This window comes from Maniola hyperantus, chromosome 13 (genome assembly GCF_902806685.2).
Source record: "Maniola hyperantus chromosome 13, iAphHyp1.2, whole genome shotgun sequence".
NCBI lineage: Eukaryota > Metazoa > Arthropoda > Insecta > Lepidoptera > Nymphalidae > Maniola > Maniola hyperantus.
Genome location: NC_048548.1, coordinates 771,162 through 785,138, shown reverse-complemented (window position 1 = coordinate 785,138; position 13,977 = coordinate 771,162). Strand labels below are relative to the sequence as shown.

Sequence of the window (13,977 nt, the reverse complement as noted above, 5' to 3'; positions counted from 1 at the left end):
TATTGGCTACAATGAATTGTTGCAACAAGAACACCATAAAGGTATGATTCCGAACCACGCTGCACGCAGCAGCGCTGCCGGAACAGTGCTGTCACCAGCTGTCACAGTGCTGTCGCGGCACTACTGGTCCCCATACAATCTCTATAAGCTTATATGACATTACATTCCGAGCTAGGCAGCAATGTCGCGGCAGCAATGTAGCGGAACATTATCATACCATATCATACCTTTAACCACCACAAGTTCAGCCAATCACAACAATTTGCGATTATGAATTATTGATGCAGGTTTTCCGCAATCGACTCGGTCTACATTATAATTTATGCAGGTATTTTCGGGATCGAACTAGTCTATAATAAATGACCCAACTGTACGATTGCTAGTCTGCGTTGTCACCCAAGCTAGAGGAGGAAGGGTAATGCTAAGAACACAAGCTGCCTTGGAGTACTCTACAGTAATCGACAATCGTAAATATATCGCGTAGCACCTCTTTGAACACTTTTCCGATGAGACGTGCTACCGTTAAATGCTAACGTTTCGCTAAGTACTGCTTACAAATGCTAAACATACTATGCGTTCCAACTAAGAAGAGCAAAACCATTGTCCCATAAAACGAGAAGAAAGAAAACCAATATAAACTTGTACTTAAATTCGATAGTTCATTTTTGTTCTGCTTATATTTTGTTGGCCTTCTTTAAAAATAATTCATAATTTTTTTTTGTACTACCAGCACAAAAAAATAATTATGCTTTCGAATTCTATCAACGTTGGTACAAAGGCTTAGAATATTCAAACAAGAACAAAGGGAACACTTGACGGCAACGTTAGTTCCGATTTTCGCCACACGCCAGGTTAGCCTTGTCGCACTGTATGACGTAAAATTTCATACCAAGCACACTGATTTGAATGAGTTACGAAGTAGTTGAAAAGTCTTCTTAATTGAAACGCATACTGAACTGAGGCGGGGAGGGGTGAATGCGTTGCGACGTCGGAGCGGCACCGCTCAGTTGTTTATGCGTCACAAGGAAGGACACACACTCGCTCGTTTCGATTGCTGCTACGGCGCCGCTGCGACACAACGTTGCGGCGCCGCACCGCTCGTGTGCCCGCTGATACGGTGAAATCTTTGCGGTGCGGCGCCGCAACGCTTCGTGTGCCCCCAGCGTAGATATAGTAATAAACCTAGATACAGGAACGTTTGCTTTCTCATTCACACTAAAAAGAGAGCACAGATAAAGTTACTAATGTGATAAACAGAGACGCAGCTAACCTATTTTTTGTCCCTTATCGTGTAACCAGTTTTTTTCTTCAAGGAATACAACTTTAGTTGCAAAACAAAGTTTGAGAATTCGTGGCGTCATTGTATTTCTCATTAGTTATTTACTTGTTTTCACATAAAAAAACGTTTAATACAAATATTGTTGATCGGTTAATACAAACATTGACTACTAAACAATGGTAATAATTGTCGTGTTATTCATCGTTACGTCGTGCTATCGCTATCTCATACGCTGTTAACACAGTACTTCAATCTAGCTTTATTACTCTATCTACGACCCCCAGTCTAACGCCCGTGGCCGCCATGTTAGTGACGTCAGCACTAGACTGAAGTTTCGAGATGATGGTATATTTTGTTAATGAGATATGGTTCCAGCGGAATAGCAATTTGCGGGACTTATAACCATTTTATTTATGAGACAGAAGCTCAAGCCCTTGCGGCGACGCGCGAGCCCTAATTATACGATTAACACTAAATAACTTGTAATATTGCATCGTGGTATAAGTTAACATACCACTTTACTTATGTAATTATGTATTATATACAACTATAACAGTGTTTTATGTTTGGAATTTGGATCTGTATCCAAATGAGATACAGAAATAGTTATTTGTGTTACAAGGGGCCAAAGTGATATTTTGTTGGTCAGACAAACACTATTTTTCATCACTACCTACGAGATATTATAAACTAGATGATATGATACCTCATCTAGTTTATAATGTTAACATTTGTATTCTCATTGGGTACAAATCTCCATTGTGTTCCATAATATAAACAAAACACCGTGTGTAAGGTCCGTAATATATATACACTATATTATGTATATGTCATTGTATGATATACAATGTCGTGGATAATATACAGCAATATATTAGGCTAAATAACTTGCATTGATTTCATCCCGTATTATTTTTACTGCCGTTTGTGTGTAAAACCAAAGTTTAGCAAACATACAGTTGGACAATTACACAGGTACAGGTGGTACCAGCGGGAAATATTCCACATCCAACTAGATTTCTGCTTCGTAGAGTGTCTCTGTCACTCACATCTGCTATTCAAACAATTAGATGTCAATCGATTGCGGGAGAATGACAGCTACAATGTCACGATCGCAATCACCTCTGATTGGTTGACGCTCGCTCACTATTGGCTACAATGCATTGATGCAACAAGAATAGCACAAATTCAGCCAATCACAACAATTGAGATTTTGATTTGTAATAATGATTGATGCAGCTTTTACGAAATCAACCTGCCGCTGTATGACTTTTGCTTGGTCTCAATGACAGAGACAACGCACTACAAAACCTCGATGTACAATATTTCCTGCTGGGTACTGTATGTACAGTACGCGGCCGAAAGTGATGTACATCGGCCTTACATAAATGCAATTTAAAGCATTTAATATAGAAAGATCAATTGATCACTCTTTATTTCATTAATGACAAATTTTGTATTCGTGGTATTCCATCACATAATCTAACTGTATATTTGTTAAACTACGAAATCACTAAAAATATTGATCTGAAATGAACACATTCTAGTTACATCGTAGATTTGTTCAGCGTTTCAACAAAATATATTAAATTCACAATATGATTTATTAAAAAAGTCATTAAACATCTATATTAGTTTTCTAAGGTGTCTTTTGAAAATCATAAATGCAATGATAAATAAGTAAATAGTGTCATTTTAAAAGGTCACTTTGACATTTCGCAAAAGTATTGTGGCCAATTCTGTTGTATGCAATCTCCAACCTAAATCTACCCTATCCGCGGAAAGAATTTAATATAGCGCTCTTTGTTATGTAATCCCATACAAATAATAGAGCTATAAAAATACCCATACAAATGATAGAGCCATAAATTTCAGTGGGTACTAACCATTTCAAAATGGTTAGTACCCACTGAAATTTATGGCCACCAACCAATCACAAACGGAACTGTTTTCTAATTGAATTTCAAATGTTTTTTAAACATTTTCGAATTGAATTTCGAATGTTTTTAAAAACATGTTTGTGATTGGATGGTGTCTCTTAATGGTTAATGCCCACTGAGACTTCTGGCTCTATCATTTGAATGGGATTACGTAACAGAGAGCGCTATAGTAACTTCGTTCAGCGGATAGAGTATAAATTAAAATGACAGAAGATTAATTTAGTCCTTAATATAAGGGTAGACCGTACCATGAATGTAGGAAAGGTCTGTTTTTTTGTCTAGTGTCAAAAGTGGCCCTTATAAAATGGTGTAATAATAGTAACCATGATTTCAGTATTTTGGCTGACTGTTTTGGGGTTGCATATGGCACTATGCAGCAGCACTCGGTGGGTACAAATAAACCCACTTGCTCCTATTACAGCAAGACCCCAGGACCGCCAGACGTTACTTATTTTCTGAGAAACAAATTGTGTGGGATAGAGTAGTATCCCCGAACACGAGTCACACAACGCCGCCACCGACCTTTTTCCTGTAGTTTTCATACTTTTTATATGGAACTGCCGCACGCGGTTGTCGCTGGTGGTCGCCACACACCATAAACGTCGCTGCTTGCTTTTGTGGCCGGCGCCGGTATATCATGATATCCGCATTCAGACATTAAGAAAACTGAGTAGGTAATGTTTTTACTTACCTTAAGCAGGTGATACCTGGCCGTCATTGGCCGTTAGCACAAACTGGCAAATATTAAAGGTACACGCAAACACTACTCTATCCCATACATTTTGTTTCTCAGAAAATAAGTAACGTCTGGCGAAGCTGGTATCTTGGACCACATAATATAATAACTAAATGGCGTCTATGTATCGCTTGATTAAATATTGGTATATTTAGAGCTATAAATATTATATTAATATATGTGAAGGTCCGTATAAGGCACGGTGTACACCTAAGCGGAACGGAGCGACGATCTCCGCTTTTGTGGATACCGGGCCTAAAGCGCTTAAAGTGCTTTAAAATTAGCTATAATAGAGAAAAAAGACTTTTAAATAAGTAACATATTCTAAAGAAACTTAAAAGCGTCGATTTGACGTAGCATCAAATAAGTAGTCTAGGTTAACTTATGTTAAGAATGTTACAAATCATATTTTAGTGACACACACACACACACATCCAAAAACTAGTTAATCTCTAAATTGACAGGTCTCAAAACAATGCTATCCTTTTCCACATACTATATTCTGAAAGGGATAGCAATGTGGTACAACAGAACCATGAATCTTTACCTATGACCTATGGATAGAGCGCTCCTAACACCTCTGATCTGCCATTTTGACTTCTTATTGCAGTGCGGCAAGGCTCTCTTGGCACTTGAATGACATTGACAGGGGGGCGCTGTTGGAGAACAAAGGCTTAGGCGGAGATCTATAGAGCACACTTTGATTTTGCTCAGACTTAAGATTGAGTTATAACTAGACAGATTTATGTGGGAGATATACCTCTGTCTCGTTTTAACTCTGTCTTAAGTGCTTGTTATTCTGATATTATAAGTCATATTATTTTGATTTTGTGATATTTCGTAAGATATTATTCTAAATTAAATGATGTAAAGGGCAATTTTGGTCTAAATTGAATATTACAGATGATTAACTATTTTATTTTGAAAAGAAATAATAGTCTGTCAGTAAAAACACCCTCGAAAGTAAGGCTTTATTTCAGATCACATTTGAAAATCATAAAATAGAGTATTGTGAGCCAACCTTCAAAGATACATGTATGCTATCGCGGACTTTTTTTGTAGAACTTTGTAAGAGAAACAATTTCACAATACATTGGCACCGATTCTAAGCACAACATAATTTTAGAGTATTCGCACCCTCTTCTTACTATTGTAATATGAAAAGGACGGAAGCAGTTTGACATTTCTAAATTTAATTTTTAGATGGTAAAACCCGTGATTTTAGCACGCACTCGCGAACCTACTGTTTAAATTTGTATTGTGCACTAAAATTTAGAGTCTTTAAATGTGAAAGTCATGTTCCGTTCCTTTTTTAGCATTAGTAAAAAGAAAAGGATGCAGATACTCTAAATTTAGTTTAGAGAGAGACTAGAGAATCGGGGCCATTGTTTTCGTGCAACTTTAACCATTTATGCAGCGCACGCCTCGGAACCTCTCAAATGAGAGAGATTTTTTCCGACCTAATTCACATTATTTCAATTCGCCTAGGGATCTTTAATTTTTGAGAATGAAACTAAACCTATAAACCTTCCTCTTGAATCACTCTATCTATTGGTGAAAACCGCATTAAAATCCGTTGCGTAGTTCAAAAGATCTACGCGTTCATACATACATACATATAGAAGCGGGACGCGACTTTATTTTATACTATGTAGAGATATTCCCAGCTAGGTGATTCGCTAACTCAGTGTCTAACACTGAATGATAGCCACCGAGGTTGGTTGGTTTTACATTGCTGCTTCACTGACCCTGAGACCTATAGAGCGTACTTTAACTTTGCTCAAACTTATGATTGAGTTAAAACGAGACAGATTTATGTGAGAGATATAGCTTTGTCTCGTTTTAAGTCTAAGCTAAGTCAGAGTGCGCTCTATAGATCTCACTCTTAGTGATACTAAAGTATTTTTCCGTAGAAAACCTTCAACAAATTAAAAATGAGCTTAGTGTCTATCATTCATCGTTGGGCACTGAGTTAGGGAATCAGCTTGCTGGTCGTTTGGACGTGTGCGTATATTCGTCACGCTATAGTAAGTATATGTGTGTGTGTGTGTGTGTGTGTGCGACTTATATCAGCTTATTTAGTTAACAGTTAGGAGCGGCGCTACGGGAGGTGCCTCCGATCCGTTTGGCTACTTGTACAATGTACAACCTGCAAGGGAAATTGTTAAATATAGGTTTTTATCTATACAAAAATTGACTATACAGCCAAACTATAAGAATAACGCGTAAAATTTAACTCCTCACGCGCCATTTTCACTTTTTGTGTCAAATTTCTTGTCAAAAGTACGATTTTAGTCCTTATTAAAAGTCAAAAGTCAAATGATTTATTCAAAATAGGTAATTAATAACTCTTTTTGATTGTCAGATGTTGGATTTCTAAGATATAGTGGTGATAATTATTACGCAAACTTAAAACTAAAGCTACGAGGGTTCCAAACGCGCCCAGGTCTGAGAAGAGCCCACAACAAACTATTTTAAAGGTGAACCCCGTACTTTTGACATGTCAGTTGACTCATAGAGTTAAAATGGCGCGAGGAGAGTCATTTTGTATGGACTAGCTTATTCCCGCGACTTTGTCCGCCTGGACTACACAAATTTCAAACCCCAAATTTACCTTCTTAGAGGTTGAATTTTCAAAAATCCTATCAGCATGCCAAATTTAAGCCAGATCCGTCCAGTAGTTTGAGCTGTGTGTTGATAGATTAGTCAGCCAGTCAACTTTTCCTTATACAGATATGCTGTTTTACTGGGACGGCTTGTAAAGTAAAGAACGAAATGCGGGAGGGGGGCAGTAATTTGCAAACTTGAATGCAGAAGGACCTGAGAACCCTGACCGTCAAGGCGGGTATACAATATACATACCTGTGTCCGTATGTCACTGGTGGAAGGGCAGCGAGAGGGCGAGCCCGTACAGCGAGGGTCACCGACGCGCTTCGGATACGTACACGGAAATCGTCGAGTCCTTCGACCCCACGCCCAGCGCACATCTAGCAAAAGGAAACAAAAATATAGCTATGTGGCGGTTGCCACAATACAAACTAGATGGCGCTGTTCAATCGATGACGTAGTTCCGAACAAATGTACCGCCGACAGTACTCGCACTAACAGAGTGTTCGGCAATCTGGACTATATATAGAAGTTTCAAGATACAACCGTCGGCCCAGCTGGCGCTACCGAGCACAACCAACCGCTCGGTGGGAGATCTCCCCTTTGGTACGGTCGAGCCTGCACACCGCTCCCGTACAGCTACACTTATTTAATTTTTTAATAGAGATAGCGAGCAAACGAGCAGGCGGGTCACCTGATGTTAAGTGATTACCGCCGCCCATGAACATTTGCAGCACCAGAGGAACCGCCGATGCGTTGCCGGCCCTTTAGGAGTTTGTTGGTCCGCCCCTTGAATAACCTCATGTTGTAATCTAGTGGGAACACCGCCGATGGGAGTTGGTTCCACAGTTTGCATGTGCGTGGAAAGTAGGATTTGGCACAACGGACGGTCGAAGTACGCCAGACACCCAGGTGGTGAGAGTGAAACTCCTCACGGTGGCGCGCGGTGCGGTTGTAGAAAAATGAGGGTGGAATGAGGTCAAAAAGCTCTTCAGAGCACTCCCCATTATAATGGCGATAGAACACGCATTATTTAATATGAAAATATATATTAATTAATTTTAATAAGTATGTACCTATAATGTAGCATAATATGGTTATGAGGCCCAAAGTTAGCGAATATGTCTCAGATCCACGTGTATAACAAAAAGCGGACTTACCTTAGCGGATGAAAGGCCAAACATGAGACGGGTCCTATGCGAGCCCCCATGAAGCCTTCGTGAAACTTGATGGTGTTCAGCGGCGCGCCCTTCAGGTCGTAGATGCTGATGCACTGATTCACAGACCCACTGGAATTATAATCATCCATACTAGTATTATACGGACAAGGACTACACAAGTCTCGGCCGAAATAAAAGTTCACTGCCACGTTTAGGAATCACTTGGTAAGTCTCGATTTCGATGTTAATGACTAAGACATGGTTGAGACATGGTTGGGACATGAGTATAAATAGTATAATATAATGCTGTGATAACCTAGTAATGTGTAAGCCATATTTTCAAAAATTGAAAGTACTTCCTTGTCCATGTCTTTACATATATGAGGTTGTTGTATTCATTAGAACGAATGAAAATCTGTTTAACTTTTCTGAGAATGCCAGAAGGAACAACAAAATTTGTTTCACTCAGCACTCATCCGCGAAATTTGGAAAGAGTATAATAAATATGGCTCCTAGAATCTATAATAAATTACCAAAAGAACTCGCAGATAGATCTCTTAGTATAAGTATGTTGAAATACAAACTTAAGGAATTTCTTGTAAAAAAATGCTATTATTCCATAAACGAGTACTTTGATGATAAATTTAAAGAAAACTGTAAAATTTTCTTCTACAAAACTCAATACTATTATTTAATTATTTTTGTGACTAAATATATAATGTGACTAATTTTATCAAGACTATGTACACGTTGTTAGGTATATCATAACATATTGCATGCTGATAGGCAGAATTTGGCTGTACCTTTTTGTTTTGTGACATCTCCACTGTTTACCCATATTCGCAATAAAGAAGTTTGTATTTGTATTTGTATTAGTGGTGGACGCACAACAGACGGAAATGTTTAAGTGCAGAAACCAGCCCAGAAGGAAGCCTAGTGGTTAGGACGCCCGCCTTCTAATCGGAGCTCGGAGATTCGATCCCGGGCACGCACCTCTAACTTTTCGGAGTTATGTGCGTTTTAAGTAATAAATATGAATATCACTTGTTTTTACGGTGAAGGAAAACATCGTGAGGAAACCTGCATGCCTGAGAGTTCTCCATAATGTTCTCAAAGGTGTGTGAAGTCTACCTATCCGCACATGGCCAGCGTTGTAGACTACGGCCAAACCATTCTCACTCTGAGAGGAGACCCGTGCTCTGTAGTGAGCCGGTGATGGGTTGATCATGATGATTATTATTATTATATATTATCTGCTCTCACGCCCGTGTACAAAATAGATACATATAAAAGCCAAAAGAGTTATAATATACTTACATACATAAAAATAAATAAACCTACATAAACATTACATACATACATATTTGTACCGGGCGGAGGATTACACCCCGGCAGGGGAGACCAAACGGCCGAGGGTCAGGGCGACAGGTGAAGAAATCGGCGGACTATCCTAGCCGAGTCCAGCAAGACCGCTTTTTGCATCCTGGCTGCGAGTGAACTGCCACGGAAACCCAGTCGCCTCAGATGTTGAGCGAGGCTGACTGGGATCAACCCATTCGCAGATATGACGATTGGGGTGATTTCAGTGGACTCCACATGCCACATGTCGGAAACCTCGTGAGCCAGATCGAGATACTTACGCTTTTTCTCTGTCTCAGCTCTCACGAGGTTCTCGTCATACGGAATGGTGATGTCCACCAAAAACACCCTCGACTGTGCCCGGTCCACCACCACGATGTCAGGCTTATTCGCAAGAATAGTCCTGTCCGTGATGATGGACCGGTCCCAATAGAGCCGGACTCCGTCGCGCTCGAGTACCGGCACCGGTGTGTACTTGTAATACGGCAGCCTCTCATCCAGGAGACCGTACTTCAGAGCAAGCTCTTGGTGAAGGATTTTGGCTGCTTGGTTGTGTCTGTGCAGATACTCAGTGTTGGCAAGCAGTTATTATTATTATTATTATTATTTATTTATTTATTACTAGCTTATGCTCGCGACTTCGTCCGCGTGGACTACAAAATTTCAAACCCCTATTTCACCCCCTTAGGAGTTGAATTTTCAAAAATCCTTTCTTAGCGGATGCCTACGTCATAATAGCTATCTGCATGCCAAATTTCAGGGTGGGTGGGTCACCTTTTCCTTTTATATATATAGATTTAATTAGAACGGCCATAAAGCCAATTACACTAATTAAACTACGAGTAAAAACTAACATAAACATACATACAAAAATTGTTAAAATTATAAATTTTCACAAAAGTGCAAAATCTGACCCATGAGGTCAGGTGAGGATGTATGTTTGTTCGCACTTATCTCTACGCCAGCTTACCAGGCGAGCAGCGCGGCGCGCGGGTGCACGTCGAGCGCGGACAGAGGGCCGGGGGCTTTCACAACTTCTACAGGACTCAACTTGCGCGTGTCGTAGATCCGGATCTCACCCTCCGTGCTGTGAGATACGAACATTTCCAATCATTGAGTTGTTGAAACCAAACAAACATACAGTACTACCACTTTTATGACTTACTAGCTTATGCTTATTAAGGACTCCTTCGCCAACTGAATACAGTGGAGTTAATTTATAAATAACTAGCTGACCCGCCCCGGCTTCGCTTGGGTGGAATTTAGAAAATAGAGGTGGGGGTTGAATTTCCAAAAATCCTGGAACACGTATTTTGTCATTTGTGACCGAAAACCCAAATACCAATTTTCATGCAAATAACTTGAAAAATGACGTACTTTCGTACAAACTTTCATCCCCTATTTAACCCACTTGGGGGTAGAATTTCGAAAAATCCTTTCTAGTGGATACTTACTCTTTACAAAGAACACACCCTCAAAATTTCATGTCTCTAAGACCAGCGGTTTAGGCTGTGCGTTGATATATATGTCAGTCAGTCAGTCAGGACTTTGAATTTTATATATACAGATAATTGATCTGTTATGAGCGCAAACTCGCAAACAAACTGATGTACAGTTTGGCGAGATATAAATTGTTATCTTACGTGTTAATGCATTATAAAAAAAAATTATAAAAAAAATGCACGTGACTTCGTCCGCATGGACTACACAAATTTCGATCCTCTGTTTCACCCTCTCAGGGGTTGAATTTTCAAAAATCCTTTCTTAGCGGATGCCTACGTCATAATAGCTATCTGCATGCCAATTTCAGCCCGATCCGTCCATTAGTTTGAGCTGTGCGTTGATAGATCAGTCAGTCAGTCACCTGTTCCTTTCATTGTTGTTCTGTTGTTTAAAATTTTAACGTCAAGCAGTAAGGTCTATATTTCGTTGGTGTAAATTGGGTTTTAGTCTGCGGTAGGTTGCACATTTCTGCGCAAACGAATTTTGGCAATGCGACTAGTAAAAGTGGTTGTACTGTACCATCGCGATGTATTATGCAAGTGGTGCCATCTAGTTTACTTAAACACTACTAGACATAAAAACTTACCATCCAGTGACGAGCGTATAGAGATCGTCCCGTGGAGCGGCGCACAGTACGGGCGCAGAGTGGTGATGCAGCGTCGTGATTGGACGACCAGTACGCTCGTCCCACGCGCGCACCGACCCGTCACCGAACCCGCACACTAATCGCGCCGATCTACCACCGCGCCATAGGCATGTGGCCGCTGCCTCACAACCTGCAGCCAATATATACAAGCTTGTATGTGATTAATATAAAATAAACATATTATGCGTAGAATATGACTTTTCACGCGCCATTTTAACTTTTTTAGCTGTGTTTACATTCGCTGGTCGATTGTAAAAGAACTGCACTAACAATAGCTATAATCTCACTTGTTGTGATTTTTATTCATTTATTTAGTACTTTTTATTAATCTATATGAATTGCACCACATTTATTTATTTATTTATTTTTATTATTCATGTACCAAAAATTGTAGTTACAAAGTAATAATAAATTATGTTACATTGGAAATGCTTATCTCTAAACAGAGATTTCTTCCAGCTTCCCATTCCTATTATTACGAGTATATCACTTGAGTGGTCTGTCATTGGCAACACGCACTGTTGTCATCGCTGGCAACAGTGCGTGTTGCGTAGTTATGACATACAGATCCTGGTACTTACCGGTGGGTATCTCAGCGTGCAGCAACTCCGCGTGCGCGTCCCACAGCCGCACCGAGGCGGACTGCCCCGCGAGCGCGAGGGAGCGTCGCCGCGCGCTCCAGCGCACCAGCGTGCCAGTGGGGGGCGGGTTACTGGCGCCAGCTGCTGGCAAACCATGAACACTATATAGTTATTTATGATACATGAATTTATGGTGGTATTATGAAAACTACACTCGACTTGCAATTTTCAAGCAATATCTTGCAAAAAATTTCTTGCAAGCCTCAAGAGTACCATACGTTTTACAATAAATTTTAGCATAAAAAAACCGGCCAAGTGCGAGTCAGGCTCGCGCAATGAGGGTTCCGTACTACAGTCGTATTTTTTCGACATTTTGCACGGTAATTCAAAAACTATGATGCATTAAAATAAATAAAAATCTGTTTTAGAATGTACAGGTAAAGACCTTTCATATGATACCCCACTTGATATAGTCACTCACTTCGAAAGTTGAAAATACTAATTATTAGTTCATGACCACAATTTAATTTTTTTTGTGTGATCTAACCCGAAATTCACGGTTTTCAAATTTTTCCCCAAATGTCAGCTATAAGATCTACCTACCTGCCAAATTTCATGATTCTATGTCAATGGGAAGTACCCTGTAGGTTTCTTGACAGACAGACAGACAGACAGACAACAAAGTGATCCTATATGGGTTCCGTTTTTCCTTTTGAGGTACGGAACCCTAAAAACAGTAAAAAAAACTGGATAAGTCCTTCTCCTTCCTTATAACTCACGGCTGGCATTGTCGTGCAAAGAGCGCGTAGAGCCGCGGTCCTCTGGCGGCGCGAACTGTTCCGACATCAGCTGCGCCAGACCTGCGACAATTACCCCCATTAGTCTGGACGCAAGCTGGCCAAAATCTCTCTAATCAAACGCCGCTTTCAACATAGTGGTAGGGGAGAGTGTGCATGAAAGAGCCAGGCTTTGAAAGAGCCGATGTGATTTTCCATTACTTATCGATATTCTACCAAAGTTTAATTTTACTCCTTAAATGGCAACACTGGATAGCTGTCACCCACAAACATTTGACAGTTCTACGACAACAAATGGTCTCACAGGACTGTTACGAAAATTCAGAAGCCAAAAAGTAAGTTTCTTTGTGTTTCTTTCATCTTTTTTTTCAAAAAGGGTATTGCATAAGTTGACAAAACTGATATACAGTATTGGCGTCTATATATTTGCCCTTGTTTTGCATAAATAATATCAGATCAGCGTTCTGGTATAGTGCCTTTTTTTTGTGGTTATATTTTTAAAAGCGTCGTGTTTTGAAAGAGCCAGTTATCTGTGCTTTGAAAGAGCCGGCTATTTCAATACATCGTATAGTTTTAATTAACCCCCGACGAAAAAAGAGGGGTGTTATAAGTTTGACGTGTGTGTCTGTGTGTCTGTCTGTGTGTGTGTGTGTGTGTGTGTGTGTGTGTGTGTGTGTGTGTGTGTGTGTGTGTGTGTGTGTATGTAACGGGTGGGCAAATGAATCGTGTGGCCACAAAAGGGTGATTAATTTCTTCTGCCAATTTTTTTTAATTTTTTTTTATATTGTTTTTATTTTTTAAGTTATAGAGTATACGAAAAAGGGCTCGATTTTATGTTTTTAGACAAATTTTTAATAATTATTTAGTTTTTGACTAAGACAAAGTTCAAAAGTTTTAATTGTTGATTAAGACAATGTTTAATTATTACTGAGACTGTTTAAAAATTGTGATTTTCATAGAATTACCAAAGTAAGCTTAGTATTAATCTGATTTTAAATATTTAACATAATTTTAATTGAAAAAAAAACCGTTTAGTACCTCAAAAGTAGGTATCGGCTCTTTCATAACACATGGTAGCTCTTTCATTGACCTGCTGCTATGAAAGAGCCGATTTCGTTTTTTTTTTAAACTATTTATATAAGAGATTATCAGTGATGTTATCCTCTTTATTTTCATTTCATAACATTGCCAATTAAAGTGATTATAAGAAAACCTAGTTTCATTTGAAAATAATATAGTAAAAGTGTGTTTTTTTTTATACTATTCAAAACTGGCTCTTTCATCCACACTCTCCCCTACTGATTCTGAGCACAACCTAATTTTAGAGTATTCGCACCTTACTAATGTAATATGAAAAGGACAGACGCAG

General features: G+C 39.4%; 1 protein-coding gene across 3 annotated transcripts in view; it reads right to left on the bottom strand.

Moving 5' to 3' along the window:
* The window catches only part of raptor (regulatory associated protein of MTOR complex 1), a 29,763-nt gene continuing 15,786 nt past the window's right edge, over positions 1-13,977 (bottom strand). The window contains exons 23-30 of one of the 3 annotated variants that reach the window (XM_069502404.1): positions 12,591-12,671; positions 11,812-11,955; positions 11,171-11,360; positions 10,052-10,168; positions 7,723-7,851; positions 6,818-6,942; positions 1,323-6,104; positions 1-1,270 (exon numbers count right to left, since the gene is read on the bottom strand). In XM_069502404.1, the coding sequence (XP_069358505.1) occupies positions 6,876-6,942; positions 7,723-7,851; positions 10,052-10,168; positions 11,171-11,360; positions 11,812-11,955; positions 12,591-12,671 (728 nt within the window). In that variant the 3' untranslated portion in view covers positions 1-1,270; positions 1,323-6,104; positions 6,818-6,875. Of the gene's footprint in view, positions 6,105-6,817; positions 6,943-7,722; positions 7,852-10,051; positions 10,169-11,170; positions 11,361-11,811; positions 11,956-12,590; positions 12,672-13,977 lie in introns of all 3 variants that reach the window. The other 2 variants (XM_034974790.2, XM_069502405.1) reach the window with 2 other exon arrangements.